The sequence below is a fragment of the Chelonoidis abingdonii genome, chromosome 7 (assembly GCF_003597395.2).
Source record: "Chelonoidis abingdonii isolate Lonesome George chromosome 7, CheloAbing_2.0, whole genome shotgun sequence".
Classification (NCBI taxonomy): Eukaryota; Metazoa; Chordata; order Testudines; family Testudinidae; genus Chelonoidis; species Chelonoidis abingdonii.
Genome location: NC_133775.1, coordinates 33,766,276 through 33,787,234, shown reverse-complemented (window position 1 = coordinate 33,787,234; position 20,959 = coordinate 33,766,276). Strand labels below are relative to the sequence as shown.

Here is a 20,959-nt window from a genome sequence, read left to right as displayed (position 1 = left end):
CTTTGGGGTCCGAACCCCCAGTTTGAAAACCGCTGATTATCTATCAGTCTTTTTCTAGTGCAGCTATTACTGTGTCTAGAAATTCTTTTGCTAATGCAAACATTCAGTATGAAAATTGCTGGGCTAAATTCTGCTTTCATGAACCCCACTGTAAAAAGGGCTTGTCTACAAATGGAGTTGTTCAAGAATAACCTGTTTCTGAATAACTCCCTGTGTAGAAAATCTCTAAATCTACTGACACCAAAGGAGTTACTCCAAATTCACAGATGTGTAACAGTAAGCAGAATTTGGTCCTGACTTTACTTCTCCCTCTTATTTCAGTTAGCACAATTTATGTGTATATTTCTTTTTTTTTCTCTTCTGTGACATACTTCTGGGTAATTTCTACGGCATTGAACTTGTGTGAAGGATTTACAAAGCGATTTTTTTTTTTTTTACATTTTGCCCTTAAGATGTTCTGATTGATGGCCATTCTCATTTCTGATAGAAAGGGATGCAATAAGGGAGGCCTGCTGTTGAGACAGCTTTGCCACCTGGGCCATGAGAGCTTTGCCATGGGCTCCATCAGATGATCTCCTCTACTATACAAAGGTACAAAAAAAACCCCTCTGCCCCCTACCTACTGATGCTCTAGATGCCCCTGAAACCTATACAAGTTCTGCAGTCCCCAAGCCTGCCAATCTATTTATCCTCAACCTCTGAAAGGAGGAAATAAGAAGCCACCATTTATCTCTGCCTCCTTCATGAAGTGGTCATGAGAAGGAAACAACTCTAGGCATCTGCCCCTTCTAGCAGGAGTAGAGAGGATGCAACTGGTGCCCAAATCTCCTCTGGCGGCATGGGGCCCGGTTCCAGGAGGATCCTCACATCCCATGTAAGTTCTGCAACTTCCACCCTACACCTCTAGCTGCCTGACAGAGAGAAACAAGTTCCCCCTGCAGACCCAGAGGCGGGTCGCAGGAAGCAACTCACCACCAAAGCTGCCAAGCCCACCCCCTCTGCTGGCAGAAGCAGCGGGAAAGAAGACCCACCCTCCATTCCTCTGGGGGGGGTGCCGCAATTTTAGGGGCATCCTCCTAATCACCCCCTTCTCCCTCTCGAAAGAGAGTGGTTGTAAAGGTGGCACAAGGCATGATCCCTGACCGGGATCTGCCGAGGCGAAATTCAGGCACGAGCCAGAGCAGAACCGCCCCAGCGCAGTCAGGCGCCAGCGCCGGAAGCTCTGAGGCCGATAGATCACTGACGGGGGCGAGCTCATCAATCGATCATTCGGTCAGGTTGGCTGGTTTGTGAGCCCGAGAGGGGAGTGCGATCGATCGATCGATCGATCGATCAGCGCTCTCCGTGAGCCTTCTTCCGGGCGTTCGCGCGCTCTGTCCTTGCCTCAGTTGACGCCATTTTGTGTGGTGGCGGGAGAAGCGGCCGGACGAGGTATGATTCGCCTCCCCTCCTGACTCGGGGTCAGGGAGTGGCCGGAGTGACGTCTCCAGAGTCCTGAAGGAGAGAGAGCAGCTTCATGCAAAGGCTTCTCACCCGTGGGCTCTCCTGGGCCTCGGGAGGGGTGGCTGCATCTGTGGCGATGGGGCCCGGCAGCTCTGTAGCCCAAGGACTCTGGTGACCGCTTTGTTAAAATACCAGGGCCCCCAGCTCTTGCAGGCAGACGAGGCTCTCGCAGTCAGTGGCAGGCATCGCATATGCAGGGGGCGGTGGAACTCTGCAGGGTGTGGTGTGTGAGGGTTGACTGCCAGGGGAGGGTGGAGTGAGTGCCCTCCTCCTCATGCTGCTTTGGAGGGTTTACACTGGTGGTTGTCAAACTTTTGTACTGGTGATTAGAGTTGCCAACTTTCTACGCACAGAAACCTGAATACTTTTGTCCCACCCCAGGCCCAGTTTGAGAACCCCTGGTTTACATGTAAGGCTGTACAGTGCTCAGGGGAAGCCATGTTGGAAATGCCCCGTTAGCTCAATAATAAAGGAGGTGGATGCTAAGCTGTGTCATGCTGCACCATTGGCAGAGCCAAAATGAGTATCTGGTCTTGCCTGTACAGAGCTGGGATGGCAAGGGGAATGATTACTCCTAAATCCCTGTCTTTGCTGATAAGGGAAATTTAGCACCTCAGACAAATTGAGGCTAAGCCCTGTTCTTGAAGCGGCACTAGGGAGTTTCCTTGACGGTCATAGACTAAGCCTAACAGAAAAACGTGTGTGTGTTTAAAAAAGAAAAAGGGAAAGCTTACAGCAGTTCGTAGTTTAATGTTTTTAAAAAGCTTTGGTGTGTATTAGGAGAAAGAAACAGTTCTGAAAACAAGCGACAACGCTGAGAAGATATGTTAGATAATATCTTTTGTTGGACCAATTTCTGTTGGTGAGAGAGACAAGCTTTTGAACTACACAGCAGGCTTTGGATCTGGAACTCCACTGAAGATACATTAACATTATTTTCTGAAATACAACATTTTAAAACATTTGAGAGAACTTTTTGGTGGATCTAAAGGTCTTTGCAGGATATTTACAGTTGAATTGTAAGCTTACCAGAAGCATTCATCTTAAATGTAAATCTGAATCCATATGTATAGCTGAATCTGACTTGAAAAATCAAATTGTAAAACAGCCTTAAAACATGAACATATTTATGTACAGTTTTGATCTCCAATTCTGTGAACACTCATGGTTTTACTACCATGAATCTGAATCCTTTTGAAGCATCATATGTTACTTAGGGTATAGAAGGGCTTTACCATCTGTCCTGGCTTGCTCTTTGGATGTTTGGTATGTTATTAAGTCCCATAATTTTCCCCCTCTCGGAGTAGTGTTTGACAGAGGGAATCTTTTGGCTGGCCCCTTTTGTGTGTTCCTTTAGCTGCCCAAAGGCACACCTGCCACATTAGACGCTCTGGTGTCTTTCTTAACTTAGGTCCCAAATATTTCACTGGGCCTCCTCACAGTAGTTAAGTTAAACTATCAGAACAGGGTAAAATCCTGGGTCTGTGATTCTAACCTGTGAAAGCAATTGTGAATATAAAACTTTATTGTTTTAGTAACAGAACTTAAGTTTTGTGTCGAAGCTAATTGACATTCTTTGAAGTACATATCAAATTTGGGTCTAGTAAATTCTTTTAAACTTAGATTTATTATAATATAGGGCAAAGAAAACTGAAGGAAACTTTACCTGGGCAAAGAACTGAAGGAAAAACATTCTTATTTAGTATATAAAGTTTCAAAACTAGTATATGTGTTAGATAACATACAGTTCATCCTATAATCCTGATCCTGCAGGCAAAACCTTTTAAGGACCTGGGGATTGGGCCCACAGTCCAATTTGCAACTAAGTAATATGGGCCTATGTAGAAAGATTTCTGACCTGCTCGTAAATTAAAATAATTACATTATTTAAATAACTGTGAATAGTCTATTTGGTATTTTTTTTTAAGAGGTGGCAGAATCAGGTCCAACAAAAGGAGAGGGCTCTTTGTAGTCAGAATGAAAGAAGATACTGCAAGAAAAAATATAAAATAAAACTATAATCCATTGAATATATATAAAAATTATTTTCTGAAATAAAACATTTTAACACAAACTTTCCCCTCCTCAGCTTCATCTTTTCTGTTTTTCAAAGGTGATATTGTGGTTATGTAAAAAGTGTTTAAAGTTGTACCTGTACATCATTTTTCTATTTCATTGGAAAAGATGAGCTAAGCAGTTGTTTTAGAAAATCAAATACTTAAATCTGTAAGAAACTACAATGGGTTTCTGGTGAAAATTCAGGTTTTTTTATCACTAGATAAAGAGGCAGATTTAGGCCTTGATCCTGAAAATGTTTAGTACATGCTTAACTTTACAAACATGCATGAGTGTTTAGAGGATTGTGCACATAGCTTTACTGATGATAATCTTGAAATTTTGTGAAGAAATTGGTTGTTTTCTGTTCATGCATAAGAACCTATATTTTGAAGCAAGGATAATAACCTAGAGATGCAAAAAAAAAAAAAGTGTGTGGAGATATATATATGCACGTTTATAAGCACACGCATTTTATTTGGTTAGAAAGCTTTCTTTGTTCTTTGCATGTATGTATATACAGCACAATCTTGTGCTATGTTTTACAGTGTAATGAGAATTCATGTCTGATCTTGAGCAATGCTGAAACCTACAGCCACTGTCTTTTCATTGGATAATTTGTTTTTTGAAAGATCAGATGCCAATCAAAAGTAAGTTTGTTGAATTATATACTTTACTAATTCTCAGCCTTTTCAATATCTTGACCTCATGTTGCAACAGAAAAAAGTTTTGAAATTTCCCCTTCCCCCTCTAGCTGTAAATAAAGGGGGGAGGTGTGATGCTTATGAGGGTTGTTAGTCCCAGACTGGGAACACATGATATTCTGTAATATTGGTTAAAGTACACTGAACAATGTTACTTTGTGCCTGTGTTTATACTGTATTCAGTATATACTTCTAAGACATGAACTAACAGATGTTTTATGTCTTAAATTTACTATGACTTCTTTACAAAATGATTAATTATAGGGGAAGGAACAATCAATATAGTACTTATAATTAATAATGTTAACATAAATTTGGTGAGAAATGGTTAAGGAATACTTTTATCTCATGTACCTGTGTTATAAGCAGATATTTAGAACATGAAGAGCCAAAAAATTGGTATCTTGCACCTGCTCCATCTGTTACTGGAATTCCAGCCACTCAGGAGTTACAGAAGGAATTGGGAAAAAATAACTGTCTAGGTAAAATGTTTGACATTCATTTTTAATATGAAATACACTGGTGCTCATGTGAAGTATTATAGACATGTAATTTAGAAAAGTAATAGCTCGGATTCTGAGGGATGAGTGTACTCTTTGTGTTGCTCTGGTGGTGCAAAGGGAGTGAAAACCAGGCATGTCCTCTCTGAGTTCCAGGAAGTGGCGCGGGCCGAGGGACATACTGGCTGCCGCTTCCAGCAGCTCCCATTGGCCTGGAGCAGCGAACTGTGGCCAGTGGGAGCTGTGATCGGCCAGACCTACGGACGGGACAGGTAAACAAACCGGGCTAGCCCGCCAGGGGCTTTCCCTACGCAAGCAATGTCCCAAGTTTGGAAAACATTGACTTAAGGGGATTATGGGATGTTTCCGGAGGCCGATCAGAGCGCAGTAATGCAACACCCCGTTCACACTGGCAGTGCTCCAGCGGGGGCGCAGCAAACATTCTACGTGCTGAGGTGGAGTACCAGCAGCACTGTGGCCGCAGAGTCTGAGCGTTCTACGTGCCTTGCCAGTGTGTTTGGGTAGTGAACTCGTGCACCCGGGGCTCCTTTATTGCGCTGTAACTTGCAAGTGTAGCCAAACCCTAACAGATTTATTTGAGCATAAGCTTTCGTGGGTAAGAAATTGTGAACCTATCCCAGAAAATGATTCCTCACTCTCCCAGACCTTAGGAAGCAGGCCAGTCCTTGCTTACAGACAGCCTCCCAACGTGAAGCAAATACTCACCAGCAACTACACACCGCACCACAGAAACAGTAACCAAAGAACCAATTCCTGTAACAAACCACCTTGCTTACTCTGTCCCCAAATCTACTCTAGTGACACCGTCAGAGGACCCAACCACATCAGCCACACCATCAGGGACTCATTCACCTGCACATCTACCAATGTGATATGTGCCAGCAGTGCCCCTCTGCCATATACATTGGCCAAACCTGACAGTCTCTACATAAAGAATGAAGGGACACAAATTGGACATCAGGAATGGTAACATACAAAAGCCAGTAGGAGAATACTTCAATCTTCCTGGACGTTTTATTACAGATTTAAAAGTAGCCAGAGTTGAATGAAAAAACTTCAGAAACAGACTTCAAAGAGAAACTACAGAACTAAAATTATTTGCAAATTTAACACCACTAATTTGGGCTTGACTGGCTCACTATAGAAGCAACTTTTTCCCCTCCTGGAGTTGACACCTCCTCATCAATTGTTGAGAATGAACTACATCCACTCTGATTGTATTATCATAGAATATCAGGGTTGGAAGGGATCTCAGGAGGTCATCTAGTCCAACACCCTGCTCAAAGCAGGACCAGTCCTCAGACATGTTCTTGCCCCAGATCCTTAAATGGGCCCCTCAAGTATTGAGCTCACAACCCTTGGTTTAGCAGGCTAATGCTCAAACCACTGAGGTATCCCTCCCCCTTGGTCCTGTCAACACTGGTTCTCCACTTGTGAGGTAACTCCCTTCTATTCTTTAAAAGCAATGCTGGCAAAGATCATAGGCTGAATTGGTCCCTGTGCAGGAAAAACCTAACGGGGGATATGAAACACCACGAGATCCCAATCCTGGCGTTTCCTCCTAATTGTTTTGCAAGAGGGAACAAGTTGACAGAAGTGGATCTGTACTTTTGGATCATTGGGGTGATCAGAATCTGTACATACTTGGGATAGCTAGAAAAGCCAAGGCTGTCTCCAAGGCTGTCTGTGTAGAAGCCCAGTGCATTCACACTTGTTCCCACCTGTGACTCACGCCAATCATATTACTAAATTACAGTTTGTATATCTCCTGCAATAGCCTGGCATCTTTCATATGTGTGTTCAGTTTTTTGCAGTGAGAAGGTAATGTCTGATTCCTCTAGATCTGGAAGATTCTTCTGTATGGGGCTTGAAAGATCTTTGTGACCAGGGGAAGTCTGTCTTCCACCCGCCATGTAGTTTTGAGTTTTCTGCTCCATTTTGTTCCTCTCTGTTTTATGTAGCAGAGTGTAGCAAGTAGCCCAGTATTTTTAAGTTTTTGATTGACAACATGATGATGTGATACATCTGGATTGAAAGAAAATAGCACCGTCCATACAGACAATATCTGTGAACGCGGTCCTCTTTTATGCAGAGATTTAATGCACTGACTGAATATTATGTAGGGAATAATGTGTTGGCTTTTATAGATGAGACAGAGAGGCAGAAGTTTGTACCATGTTTTAAGAGGGCTGTTGAAGAACCAAATGGTAAATCATCAGTATCTGTCCATTTTGACATGACTTCTAAAAAGCAAGTACTAAGGTTAAGTTTAGGAGAGCGAGATAAGTCATTTGCAACATGAAAGTCTGGAAATGGTTTCCTCTTTTCCCTGTTCTGACCACAATAAAGATAAAAAATGAAATCAGGGCTTGTCAAAAACCTGGTAGAAATATTTCAGAAAATAAAATATTAATTAACTTTCAAGAAGATGGTGATGATGAAAGTATCAGCTCAACATTCAAAAAAAGGTATGTGTTTCTAGTCAATTATCATAATTCATCAACTATCAGAATCATATTATTATTTTAGATACATTTGTCAAAGACTGAGTTTTTGATCCTTGAAATGAAAGTACTTAATAGAGCTCCAGGCACTATCGCTATTATTCTTTTGCGTGTAATTAAAAACAGATATTTCCTCCTGGCAGTATTTCAGTGCCTTAATTAAATTTGCCCTGAGCTCAACCCTTCAACAAGAAAGTTAAGCACGGAGTTGATTTTGTTATTTTAAGGAAATTACTGGCTAATACAAACACCCCTAGGTGAATGTAGCACTAACTTGTTTATTGCTGTATGAAATTGAAAGTCAATTGGAAGATAAGGAAAAACAGCCCTTCATGCAGCTTCATTGCTGCCTAAGAGGAGAGGTCATACATATAAACAATTCCTCTTTCTTGTTCAGTCTTCAGGTCTTTAAATTTCACTTTCTTCTGTGCAGTAAGTGGCAATCTAGCATTAGGATCCAATATTTATTTTGCATGGGTGGATAGATGGGATTGGTAGCCTGTTCATTGTGATTGAGTTCTTAAAAATCTATCTAGAAAAGAGGACTACTTTCTAGGTAGACATATTTCAGTTGAATCAAGCAAACTTAGATATGCTCATGAGAAGAAAAGATTTTGTTTCCTAGTATTTGTGTCTGTACAAACAAAACAATACATTGTATTATCAAAAAAGTGTATTAAAAATATTAGGAAAACTGTAATAAAATATATGAAATCTCCAATTGAGACTTTTGAAGCTTATTTAAAACAACTGATTATGATATATAAAAAATATAATTACAAAGACCGTTTCACTCTGAAGAAGGAAGTTGACATTTATTATAATACAATTAAATGTAAAAGATGAAAAAAGTGTTATGGAAAAATAATCATAGTATGTAGATACCTCAATAATCAGATTTTATTGTAAATGATGTTTTTTCACTTCTGAAGATGGAAAAGAAGTTAAAGTACAGTCATTTCTTGATGCTTCAAAGACTTTTGGCATGGAAGGTAATTATAATTATTCTTTGTAATATTTCAGAAAAAATATTTACTACACTCTTGATGTGATATCTGTATTAATAATGTATACTCATGCTCTCAGATGAAGAGGAATTCAGGATATGTACAATAAATGTTAAAAATATTTGGTAAGATGAAGTAATGAACAGATGGTGAAGGTTAGATGTAGACCACCAAATCAGGAAGAAGGGATTAACTAAGTTCTCCTAAACCACAAACGACACAAGGACTTATAATAATGAGGGACTCTTATTTGTACAGTAACAGTAGCATACTAGGTGCTTCACAGGCAAATATATGAAGACAAAGGGGTGGGACTTTAAAAAGCTCCTTAGTGTAGTCAGTGAAACTTTTGCTCTTAAGTCACTTAAGCGCTTTTGAAAATCACGTGTTGTCTTTGTCCCAAAGAGTTTGCATTTCAAAAGCCTGGTTCTTTGAGGTGGTATATGCTTTCATCTTCAATTGAAATCAACAAATTGAATGTTGGCTGCTGAATAACTTGTGGACATGACTCAGTACCTCAGTGGATTGGGCTTTACAAAGAAAAATAACAGTGAAAAGGGAGCAGGAGAAAGTAGTGTGACAAAGCATTTTGGTAAAATAATAAAATGTTAGCCTTGTAGATTTTATGATTTTTTATTGGCTTTTTAAAATCAGTAAACTAATATCTTTTAAAAATACTTTCAGTTTTAGATTGAGTTTTTCGGGGAAAGAACTGTTTTTCTCTGTGTGTAGACAATGCCTGGCACACTGGTTGTTACTGAAATACAAATCATAATTAAAAATTATATTGATAGTAGGGCTGTCAAGTGATTAAAAAAATTAATTGTGATTAATCGCACAAACAATAATGGAATACCATTTATTTAAATATTTGAAGTTTTCTACATTTTCAAATATTGATTTCAGTTACAACACAGAATACGAAGTGTACAGTGCTCACTTTATTTTTATTACAAATATTTACTGTAAAAACCAAAAGAAATAGTATTTTTCAATTCACCTTATACAAATACTGTAGTGCCATCTCTTTATCATGGTGGTTGAACTTACAAATGTAGAATTATGTACAAAAAATAACTGCATTCAAAAATAAAACAATGTAAAACTTTAGAACTTACAAGTCCACCTGAAAGTGAGAACAGCCATTCGCATGGCACTGTTGTAACCGGCGTCTCAAGATATTTATGTGCTAGATGCGCTAAAGATTCATATGTCCCTTCATTCTTCAACCACCATTCTAGAGGATATGCGTCCATGCTGGTGACAAATTCTGCTTGATAACAGTCCTAAGCAATGTGTACTGATGCATGTTCATTTTCATCCTCTGAGTCAGATGCCTCCAGCAGAAGGTTGGATTTTCTTTTCTGGTGGTCTGGGTTCTGTAGTTTCTGCATCGGGGTGTTGCTCTTTTAAGACTTCTGAAAACATGCTCCACACCTCATCCATCTCAGATTTTGGAAGGCGCTTCATATTCTTAAACCTTGCATGGAGTGCAGAAGCTGTCTTTAGAAATCTCACATTGGTGCTTTCTTTGCGTTTTGTCAAATCTGCAGCAAAAGTGTTCTTAAAATGAACAATATACTGAGTCATCATCTGAGACTACTATAACATGAAATATATGGCAAAATGCAGGTAAAACACAGCCAGAGACATAGAGTTCTCCCCCAAGGAGTTCAGTCACAAATTTAATTAACACATTTTTTTAATGAGCGTCATCAGCATGGAATGGTGGGCGAAGCATGAAGGAGCATACAAATGTTTAGCATATCTAGCACGTAAATACCTTGCAATGCCAGCTACAAAAGACCAATGCAAACGCCTGTTCTCAGTTTCTAGTGATGTTGTAAATAAGAAGTGGACAGCATTATCTCCCGTAAATGTAAACAGAGTTGTTTAATGATTGGCTGAACAAGAAGCAGGACTGAGTGGACTTGTAGGCTCTAAAGCAGGGGTTCTCAAGCTGGGGGGCTGGATCCTGACCCCTCCAGGGGTTGTGAGATGTAGGATAGTTGAAAGTTTCAGAAGGGCATAATGCTCAAGACATAGTAAAAGGTTAAATCCTTATGTAAAGGAAACCTAGGAAAATAAATCAATGTCCTATTGTGATTGCATCAGGGACATTTTTAAAGGCCTGTAAATTAAAAGGAAATCATATAAAAATGCACAAAAGAAATAACAGAGTTCACTATAATGTGATAGGAATGACAAATTCACAAAGCAAAGACACAAAATGAGCTGTAATTAATAAACGATGTTAAGGGGAATGCATATTCAAGTACCCCTTACAGTAACAAGTGACTAACCCGTCTCCCTACTGCTAAACCCTCCATGACAAGTATGTGACCTTCCTGTTACTCACAAGCTGTGGAAACCTGTACAAATCCCTCCTAGTGACAAGCCCATGATCTCTCCCTCCCAGCTGTCAAATCCTCCCATATCACCCTATGCCCAGTTACAAGCCTGTAACTCTCCAAAAGGTGCATATATAAGAAAAATAATGTTTAAAGGTTATTGGTAGAAAACCATATCAGTTTTTATAAATCTGTTTTTGTTTCTTTAGGAACTGTAAAAAAAGATTTGGGGGTTTTGAGGGCTGTTACGGAAATCCGTATCCTTTTACTGACTGTAGTTGGTTTACATCTAAAACAAAAAAACATGTATTTTACAGTATTACTTTTGATTCCCAACAGAATCTGGAAGTCAAAGGGTAAAATATTCTTTATGCTTGGTACCTCTAAAACATACTGAAAATAGGACAATGGAATGATAATTAATCATTCACTGCCTAAGCAATTTATTCTTAGATCATGCACTCATATTTGTTCATAAAAATGATGCATTAAAAATATCAGTATAAAGTACAGGTACTTACCAAATTAAAATATAAAACTTCTTCAAATAAAGCTGAAGTGAATTAGCATATGGATATGTTTCACTTTTGCCATCTTTGGTTCTTTAATATTTATTTTCTAATGCTCTGACACACTCCCAGGCTAAACGTTTTCAAAAATGGGTGCCTAAAATTAGGATTCTCAAATCCATATTTAGGCAACTAAGTGTCCAGACTTCAAAAGCACTGAGGTGTCAGTGAATCTATTGATGTAAGTGAAAGCTGCTGGACATTGAGCTCTTTTATAAGCAGGTTGTTACATAACTTTAGGTACTTTTTTTTTAAATCTTGGCCCTTATTTTCCTAAACACTCCATCAGCATTACATACTCTTCTTTACTCTCTTTGATTACTCTTACTTACTGATCAGTGTTTCCTTTTCTTTGGTATTTTCCTTCAACTAGTTCTCAGAATAAAAGCAATATTAAAAAAAAAAACTAAACCTGTTATTTTTTGTTGTTTGAAAATACACAACAACAACACCAGTGCTGTATATACTAATCAGAGTAGAGCAAAAGTATTTAAAATTGCTGTTAGTTTTAAGAAACTGTATTTGAACCCCACTACATCTGTATATTTTTTAATTGGCCAGTACCTATGTGTCCTTGCACTCCCACCCACAACTCTCACTGAGAACAAAGGAGAATTCTCTCCCCACCCCCCCCTTGGCTTTTCTGGGCAACATCTCGTGTGTGTGTGTGTGTACATACGTGTTTTGTGGAGAAAAGTAAAGAAGCATAAAGCTACGTATACAGAATGAAGAAAACAGCATGACATTCATTTATGTTTATGTATTTTTAAAAAATAAATGTGAAGTAGAGGTTTTGAAACCTTGTTTTTAAAAAATGTTCTTCAGTTTAATGCTTTTGAATCTGAACTGTGCTCTTGCTCTCTCTCTTCACAGAGCAGGCATGCACAGGCAGCGAATGCTCTGCTTCATCCTGCTATACATGTTTTGTGGAGTAAAAGAGAGTTTACATCTCTCTTCAGAGGGACTACTTCTAAGGATTATTTCATTTTTCTTTTAGTTCTTAGTCTCTCCTGAGACTGACAATACATTCCTAAAAGTTACTGATGTGGGAGTTTTGTAAAGTGGACTCCTGTCCACAAGGAATTGAACTGAAACCATCAAATCATTTGAGTTACATTTTAGGAACCACCTGACATATTTACATCAGTGGAAATCCTTTATTTAGGTTTTAATAAAGCAGCTATTTTCAGTTAAAAGAAAAGAAAGATATGTTTTACTTTCTTAACTGAATGATTTGAATATGATCTTAAGCTGCTCAGTTTAGAAATATTTTCAAGGAATTCCCATATTTTAACTACATACAGTCCAAGGCTTTGGATGATGTAAGTAAAGAATATTTCTTAATTATGTTTGCAAATAGTATTTAATATATTAAATATGTTACATAAATTGAAGCGCCATTTTGTTATTTACAAGTGTTATTGATAAATTGTTAGTGAGGTACAGAGTATTGCAGCAATACACATTTCAGGAGCAGGTAAACAGAACAGTAATGTAGCTCATCTGGAAAGGTCCAAGATTAAATTTCTTTATCCATTTTTAATATATTATTATTGTAAATTGTGATTTGCATAGCAATTTCACACGTGGACTCATAAAAATGTTTTTTTTCCAGAACAAATGTAATCAAATTTTGAAATTAAAATTTGTGAAGTCAATAACACAGTTATGTTGCAGGGAATTTATTAGTCTTTTTAGAAAAGACTTTCTTATCATACATCTAGGGTTCTTCATCGTTTAGGGAGTCTTGAGGGTTTTCCAATTTTTCCGTTTTTTATTCTCCAAACCTCAAGACCCTACGTTGAAGCAATTGTCCTTCCAGCAGAGGAAGACACTATTACAGGTGTTGCAGTCTTGTGGTTAAAATGAGCAGAGGGGTTTGTTTTAAAGATTTAAGTCTCAATTCAGCAAGCATTTTAAGCATGTGCTATAAAATGGATTGGGGCCTTAGGGGATGGCCATGCAAACCTCATATCCATTAGTTAACATTTTCTACAGAGAAGCTGATATGATTGTTTTGCCCATGCAAACACTAATATTACATTTAAACTCCCTGGGGCCTTAACACGTGAACCTTTAAAATCATGTGGATTGGTATTCTTTTTACATTTGCAATCTCTTTCCCCTGGTTCTTTGGGTTTTTTTCTTTTTGAAATGCATGTCTGTTTTATCCATACTAGTTAGATGCCCCATTGCTCAGTAAGAAACCCTGTTAATTAATACTGGGTCTATCTAATGAGTACCTACAAGATATATTGCACAATTTATTTTCTTATAACTTTCATGAAAATCAGCCTTGCTTGTGGCCATTAATCTGTATACAGTCCTCCCATTGGATTGAAGTCAGTGGTTTTTATGCAACCTTCCACTAGTTCTTCTGAAGAGTGCTGTCCCTGTGGGTGCTCCACTTAAGGTGTAGGTGCATCACCATGCCATTGATTGGAGATTTTTGGTAGCAGTGTTCGGTCAGGATGCAAGCGCGCAGAAGCTGTCTCACGGTGCCATTGGAATCTTGTCTAGCATGTGCACGACCCGACGCCTATGGTTCCTTCTCAACTGTCCTCAGCTGAAGACTGAACTAGGGCAGTGTGTCAACTTCTTCCCCTGTAGATAGATACCTTAGATAAGTTAGTTTATAGTTAGTTCGTTCAAAAAAAATATTTTCCTGTTCCCTTGCTCCTTTTTGAAGCACTCTCTGAAGCATGCCTGGTTCCCCCAGGCTTTAAAAGATGTGGCTCTTGCCGCAAAGCAATGCTGAGATCAGACAGACACGCTGTGTGTGAGATGTCTTGGTGAATCTCACATACCCCAAAAGCACATTTGCTGCAACAGCCTGAAGATGAGAGCCTGGTGCAACTGGGATCTCCACCTCAAGTTGATCTTAATGGAGAAATCATTACTACCAAACCCAGAAATGGGCCACCAAAAGCTCCTCTCTAAGGGCTTTCTGACCAAGTCAGAACTGATGAAGAACACAACTTAATCTTTTAAAGAAAAGAGGAAGCGACTTTCAACCTCTCTGCAGAGGGAACCACATAAAAAGAAACAGTCCTTTGCGAGATTATCATCTTCGGTGCCAGTCACCTCTCAAGTCAAGACTTTTGACTCACGTGGCATGGGCCGTACAGCCGAGCCCAAAGCAAAAGAAGTGGAGGCAAGGCATAGACATAGCCATGCCTCCTCCATGGCACCAACTATGTCAGCATGGGAATCGGCTCCGGCACCAATTCTACCACCACCTACAGCACGGACAAAGAACTCGGCACCACCGACTTTGTTGGCACTGCCATTTTCGGCACCACTGACTGATATAACCACAGTGGGACTGCTGGTACTGACAGAGACGAGCCACAAAGCAGTTGCACATTATTTAGCTCCTACAAAAACCACATCATTGGGATCCTTGGCACCACCACAATCGCTAAGTTCCATGTGGCTGTGCAGCAGCCTATTAAGCACCTCATAGGCGCTCAGGGAGCCCTCCCGCTTGGGATCTGCCATGGCTGGGGAAGGGTGCCCCTCCCCCTGCCTCAGCTCAGCCCTGGACCTGCCATGGCCAGGGGAGGGGTGCCCCTACCCTGGCCTGAATCAAACCTAGACCTGCCACGTTTGGGGAGGGGCACCTATTCCAAGGCCCAGCCCTGGAACTGCCATGACTGAGAGAAGCACCTCTCCTCTCCCCCCTCCTCTGAGCCCAGATGCTTCTGTGGGGAGAGAGAGCTGAGGGGAGTCCTCTCTCCCTGCCATAGCCCCAGAGCAGCCTGCACCCCAAACCTGTCATCCCCAGCTCCACCGCAGAGCCCACAACCTCAGCCAGACCCCTGACTCCCCATCCCAACCCTCTACCCCAGCCCTGATCCCCTCATCGCTGCCCCCACCCCAAGCCTGAGCCCACACAGCCCTGCGCCCCAATCCTCTTCCCCAGCTCTGAGCCCCTCCCATACTCTGAACCCATTGGCCCCATCCACACCATATGGATTTTGTTATGTGCGCCAATATGGAGGTGATGTGTGCTACATCACCTCCATATTGGTGTACATAACAAAATTCATTCCGCGTGTGTGGGAAAAGTTAGAGGGAACACTGCTCCATCAGCACCACAGCAATTCCTTACACAGAGGGATATCTTGATATCTTTGGTACCCCTATTACCACTTCTTCTCGGCACCAACAGATCTTCCCCACGGAGCATCACTACACAGCCCATGCCTCCCATGGCACCGTCGGTACCAGGTGACAGGGTGGATGAGGATCAGGAGAAAGAGGTCTTCTTACTACAGCACTCCACTCCTGCTCACCACAGACCAGTTGGAGGAACATTGTAGCCACCATAGCCCATTCACCCATGGTATGGACAACCCTGGATGTGTCCCCTCATGGCATTTCTCATGCAGTGGCCGCCATGGGACCCATGGGCAGAAGATAGAGCCCACTATGCCAGAACCTCATTACCACCCAAGGTGAACTTGGGTCTCCCACTATCCCCTGTGATTACATCCATTGCCCCAGAGGATATAGCAGAGGAGCTCGAGGAAGAAACAGGTCAAGAAAATGTATCACCAACTCACAACTCTTCATCTCCTGATGAGGCTGTTATGCCACCTCTACCTACAATGATGGATGATTTTAAACAGTTCTTCTTCGAGTGCTTGCTCGTATTCATTCCAAGTAGGTGTGCGTGCGCCGCGTGCACGTTCGTCGGAAGAATTTTCCCCTAGCAACACCTGGTGGGTCGGCAGGCGCCCCCTGGCGTGGCGCCTTTGCGGCACCGTATATATGCCCCTGCTGACCTGCCCGCTCCTCAGTTCCTTCTTACCGCCCGTGTCGGTCGTTGGAACGTGGAGTGCGGCTTAGCTGACCTCCACATCCCTAGCGTTTCACCCGTTTTACATAGTTCTTAGTTAGTTAGTGGTTGTTTTGGGCCAACCTGCTCTCTCCTGTACCGTATCGTGGAAAGGTGGCGTGTCCTTGTGGCCATTACTCGGCCAGGGTAGAGTCTCAGAGCTTCGGGCGCTCTTGGTAGCAGATCCACCATACACAATATTCCATAAAGACAAGGTAACAAACTCCGTCGCGCATCCGGCCTTTCTGCCCAAGGTGGTCTCCCCATTCCACCTAAACCAGGACATTTTTCCTTCCAGTGTTTTTAACCCCAAAACCTCATTGCGTCTCGCAGAGAGTAGAGCTTGCAATTCACTCGATGTTTCGGGCGCTGTGTTTTACATTGACCAGCACCCGACCTCCGGAAAGTCTCCCAACTAGTCGTTGCCCGTCGCAGACAGGAATGAAAAGTCACCCTGGCTCATCACAAACAATATCATCCGGTGACGGCCCTGCATCAAAACAGCATGCCCTTGGCTCACACTCTCCAGGCGAAGTTACCCGCTCATTCCACCGCAGAAGCACAAGCGCCTCGATTGCCTTTCTCGCGACAGTGTAGCCTATACAAGACATATGGTTGTGCAGCCACGTGGTCGTAGTGCACCACTTTTCCTGCCCATTCACACCCTTGGTACAAGCAATCCCGAGAGCGTAAATGCGGATCTTAGGCTTGGCTGTTCTGCATTCTGACCAGTCTCCAACTCCGACCCACCAAGGCCTAGGTAAGCGCTTGGGACACCCACTGGAATGAATATGGCAGCAGAGCACTCTCGAAGAAGAAAGACGTTACTCACCGTGTACACTCGTTGGTCTTCGCGACGATGTCGTTGCTATATTCATCTCGCAATCCGCCCTATTACTTCCCTACCTGTCGGCGAAGAGACGTGTAGCGCGCCAAGAAAGGAACAGGGGGGGGGGGGGGGGGGGGGGGGGGGGGCGAGGGAGAGAAGGAGGCGGCCGGGCGGCAGGGGGCATATATACACGGTGCCGCAAAGGTGCCACGCCAGGGGGCGCCTGCCGACCCGCCGGGTGTTGCTAGGGGAAAATTCTTCCGACGAACGTGCACGCGGCGCGCGCACACCTACTTGGAATGAATATGAGCAACACATCTCGAAGAACAACAGTTACAAAGGTGAGTAACCATCTTTTTCAAGAACTGTTTAAGAGAATTGTGCTGAGCCAGGATAGACCCATTGGAAGAAGTCCATGAATATCAGCATAAATTGCGTGAGGTTTTGCAAATCTTGTCCTCAAAAATTGCACTCCCAGTAAACTAGGCCATTCTGGAACCTGCCAAAACAGTGTGGCAGATGCCAGCCACCATCCTGCCTGCATGCAAAAGGGCCAATACAAAGTATGTGCTAGCCAAAGGAACGGACTTCCTCTTTTCCCACTTGACACCAAACTCACCGCGAGTTGACGCAGCAAACCATTGATCCAAACACCTCTTGATAAGGACCACAAAAGACTGGACCTCCTAGGAAGGACGGTCTACACACTGTCCACTTTTCAATTTAGGGTCACTAATTACAACGCCCTTCTGTCAAAGTATGTCAACGACAACTATGGAAAGCTGTTTGAGTTCACAAATGACCTTCCCCAGGACAAACACAACTGAAGACCTTACTAATTGAAGGACAGTTGGCGGCCATCACTGCCTTACAGGCTTCCCTGGATGCTGCTGATATGGCAATGCATACCACAGCCACAGCAATTGTAATGTGCAGAGTCCCTTGGCTCATGTCTTCTGGCATCCCAAAAGAACTGCAACTCGAGTTGGAAGACCTCTGCTTTGACAAAGAAAAACTATTTTCATCTAAGATTGATGAGGTGCTACACTTCATGAAAGACTTATGTGCGACACTCCGCAGGCTGGGCATTTATGCACCACTTGCTAAAAGAAAGCATTACCAACCTTATCACAGTTTTAGGGACACACCATTTAATCGTCAAAATCCCAGACCTTATGAAACCAACATAGCGAAACAGACCACAAAGACATCAACCATCACAACCCCAACCAGTGGTGTCACACCCGCCGCCTAATAAACAGTGATTTTGAATGGTTGGCTGAGGGTCTGAATGGCCTCAAGACAGCACCACTTCGCCCATTTGACCATCGACTGAGACCTTTTTACCAAGCATGGAAGTCCACCACGAAGGACCGTTGGGTCCTAGAGATCATAAGATCGGGCTCTGCCATCCCCTTTATTTCTTGCCCACCTCCTCTATCCCTTTCCCTGTTCTTCTTCAGTGACCCTTCTCATGAGCACCTCTTAAGGCAGGAAGTAAATCATCTACTGCAAGTAGGTGCTGTGTAACCAACACCTACGCAATACAGAGGGAAGGGCCTCTATTTTCACTATTTTTTGACTCAAAAGAAAAACAGGATGGTGACCCATACTAGACCTACAAAAACTCTACAAGTTCATCCACTCCCAGAAATTCAAGATGGTCACATTAGGCACAATAATTCCAGTGCAGGAACAGGGGGACTGGTTTTCAGCCCTCAGTCTACAAGACATGTATTTTCACATTATTATACACCCAGCACACAGACGATTCCTCCACTTTACAGTAGGATGCGAGCACTACCTATACAGGATGCTCCCATTCAGCCTGTCCACTGCACCACACTGTTCCAAACCCCTTGTGGTCATTGCAGTGCACCTGCATAAGCAAGGGATCATGTTTTCCTGTTTCTAGTCAACTGCCTCCTATAAGGCCCCACTCAGATAGCGATGGCAGAAATCACCCAATGGACTACTGCACTCTTCCAAAACTAGAACTGCAATTAAACATACAAAAATTGACATTGATGTGCATGCAACAGCTAAACTTCATTGGAGAATCCCTTGATTGAGTTCAAGCCAGAGCATCTCTACTACAGAACATAATTCTGGCAATAAAAAAAACCTCAGAGATAGTTTACACCGCCCTGTGAATCACAGCAAGAACCTGTCTACAGCTGCTAGGACATATGGCAACCACCACATTTGTAGTAAAGCATGTCAGATTACATATGCACTGTCTCCAAGGCTGGCTGAGTTCACTATACAAACCCATCAAACACAGCCTGAACAAGACCTTAACACCACCTCCTAGAGTTCTAGAATCCCTTCAGTGGTGAACAAAGCAGGAGAATCTCTGCTCAGGGATCCCCTTTTATCAAGAACCTCCCTCAATAATTATCACAACAGACACCTCATTGATAGGTTGGGGTGCACACCTGGATCATGCAATCCGCTGCAGATGGTCGGCAGTGGAGACACATCTCTACATCAACTTCTTAGAACTGAGAGCAGTACGGAATACCATCCTCCATTTACTTCAGTTCATAAAGAACAGTACAGGTGATGTAGAACATGCATGTGATATTGTCTGTCATCAGTCATCAAGGGGAAGTGCAATTCCATTTCCTTGGTACTGAGGCCATAAAACTGTGCAACTGGTGCATTCATCACCACATTGACATCTCAGCCTTCAATCTTCCTAGATGTCAAAATAGCACAGGGGACACTTTAAGCAGACAGTTCTCCCAGGAACATGAATGGGAAATAAATCCCACAGTCCTATAGCATATATTCCAATGATGGGGTTTTCCCACCATCAATCTATTCACAGCATCACAGAATCACAAATGTTCCCTATTCTGGTCAAGAGCAGGATTAGGCCCTCAATCCTTAGGGGATACCTTCCTGACATGGAAAACAGTGCTTCTATATACATTCTTACCAAGTCCGCTAATCCCCAGAGTCCAACACCCGATTCAGAACGACAATATCAAAATCATACTGATAGCCCCAGCGTGGCCCCGACAGTCATGGTATCCTTACCTGATGCGCGTGATGGTTTGCACTCCATGAACTCTCCTATTGAGATCAGATCTCCTCTCGCATGCCAATGGTCAGATCCTCCATCCGAACCTGGAGAAACTCCATCTGAAAGCATGGCTCCTTCATGGTTCCAGCAACACGAATTAAACTGTTCGGAGCAAGTCAAACATATGTTATTGAATAGCAGACATACATCCACACCCATTACTTACCTACAAAAATGGAAAAGATTCTCCATATGGAGTCAGAAAAACAGTTCACTCCCAGCACTACACCACTATCACTAGTGCTAAAATACCTCTTAGAGCTAAAGAACTCCAGGCTGTCCACAGGCTCTAAAGTACATCTTGTGACGATCACCACTTTCATCATAAAATCGATGGATTCTCGGTATTTGCACACCCGACCACCAAGCAATTTCTCACTGGCATATAGAATCTTTACCCAGAAGTATGCCAGCCCATGCCCACTTGTGATCTAAACGTAGTTCTCAAAGGCCTAACTAGACCACCCTTTGAACTGCTGGCCACTTGTTCTGGTCAGTATTTGTCAATGAAGGTGGCATTCTTTGAGGTTATCACCTCCGCAAGACGAGCAAGCGAGATAGGTGTACTAATGGCCAATCCATCAAATACTGTCTTCTTTAAAGACAAGATCACGTTGCGACCTCACTCTAATTCCTCCCCAAAATAGCATCATCTTTCCATATCAACCAACCTATTAATCTCCCCACATTCTATCCCAGAACACACAGAAGCACATAGGAGGCCATGTTACACACTCTAGATCAGGGGTGGGCAAACTACAGCCCTCGTCTGGATCCAGTCCAAGAGGCACACCACGGAGCTCAGCCATGCTCTAGCGCTCTGACTGGGGAGCTGGGTCGGGGGCCGCACCATGCGCGGGATGGCCGCAGTCCGGCTCCTATGCGTTCCAATGGGAGCTGCAGGGGCGGTGCCTGTGGATGGGGCAGCGTGCAGAGCTGCCTGGCCGTGCTTCCGCATAGAAGCCAAAGAAGGGACATGCCA

General features: G+C 42.5%; 1 protein-coding gene across 1 annotated transcript in view; it reads left to right on the top strand.

Annotated features, from left to right (window-relative positions):
* The first annotated feature begins 1,437 nt into the window (after window positions 1-1,437).
* Window positions 1,438-20,959, top strand: part of LOC116820512 (putative ATP-dependent DNA helicase HFM1) — an 83,627-nt gene continuing 64,105 nt past the window's right edge. The window contains exons 1-6 of the mRNA XM_075067786.1: window positions 1,438-1,681; window positions 4,107-4,208; window positions 4,629-4,744; window positions 8,220-8,279; window positions 10,855-10,902; window positions 12,466-12,536. Of these exons, the coding sequence (XP_074923887.1) occupies window positions 4,138-4,208; window positions 4,629-4,744; window positions 8,220-8,279; window positions 10,855-10,902; window positions 12,466-12,536 (366 nt within the window). The 5' untranslated portion in view covers window positions 1,438-1,681; window positions 4,107-4,137. The remainder of the gene's footprint in view (window positions 1,682-4,106; window positions 4,209-4,628; window positions 4,745-8,219; window positions 8,280-10,854; window positions 10,903-12,465; window positions 12,537-20,959) is intronic.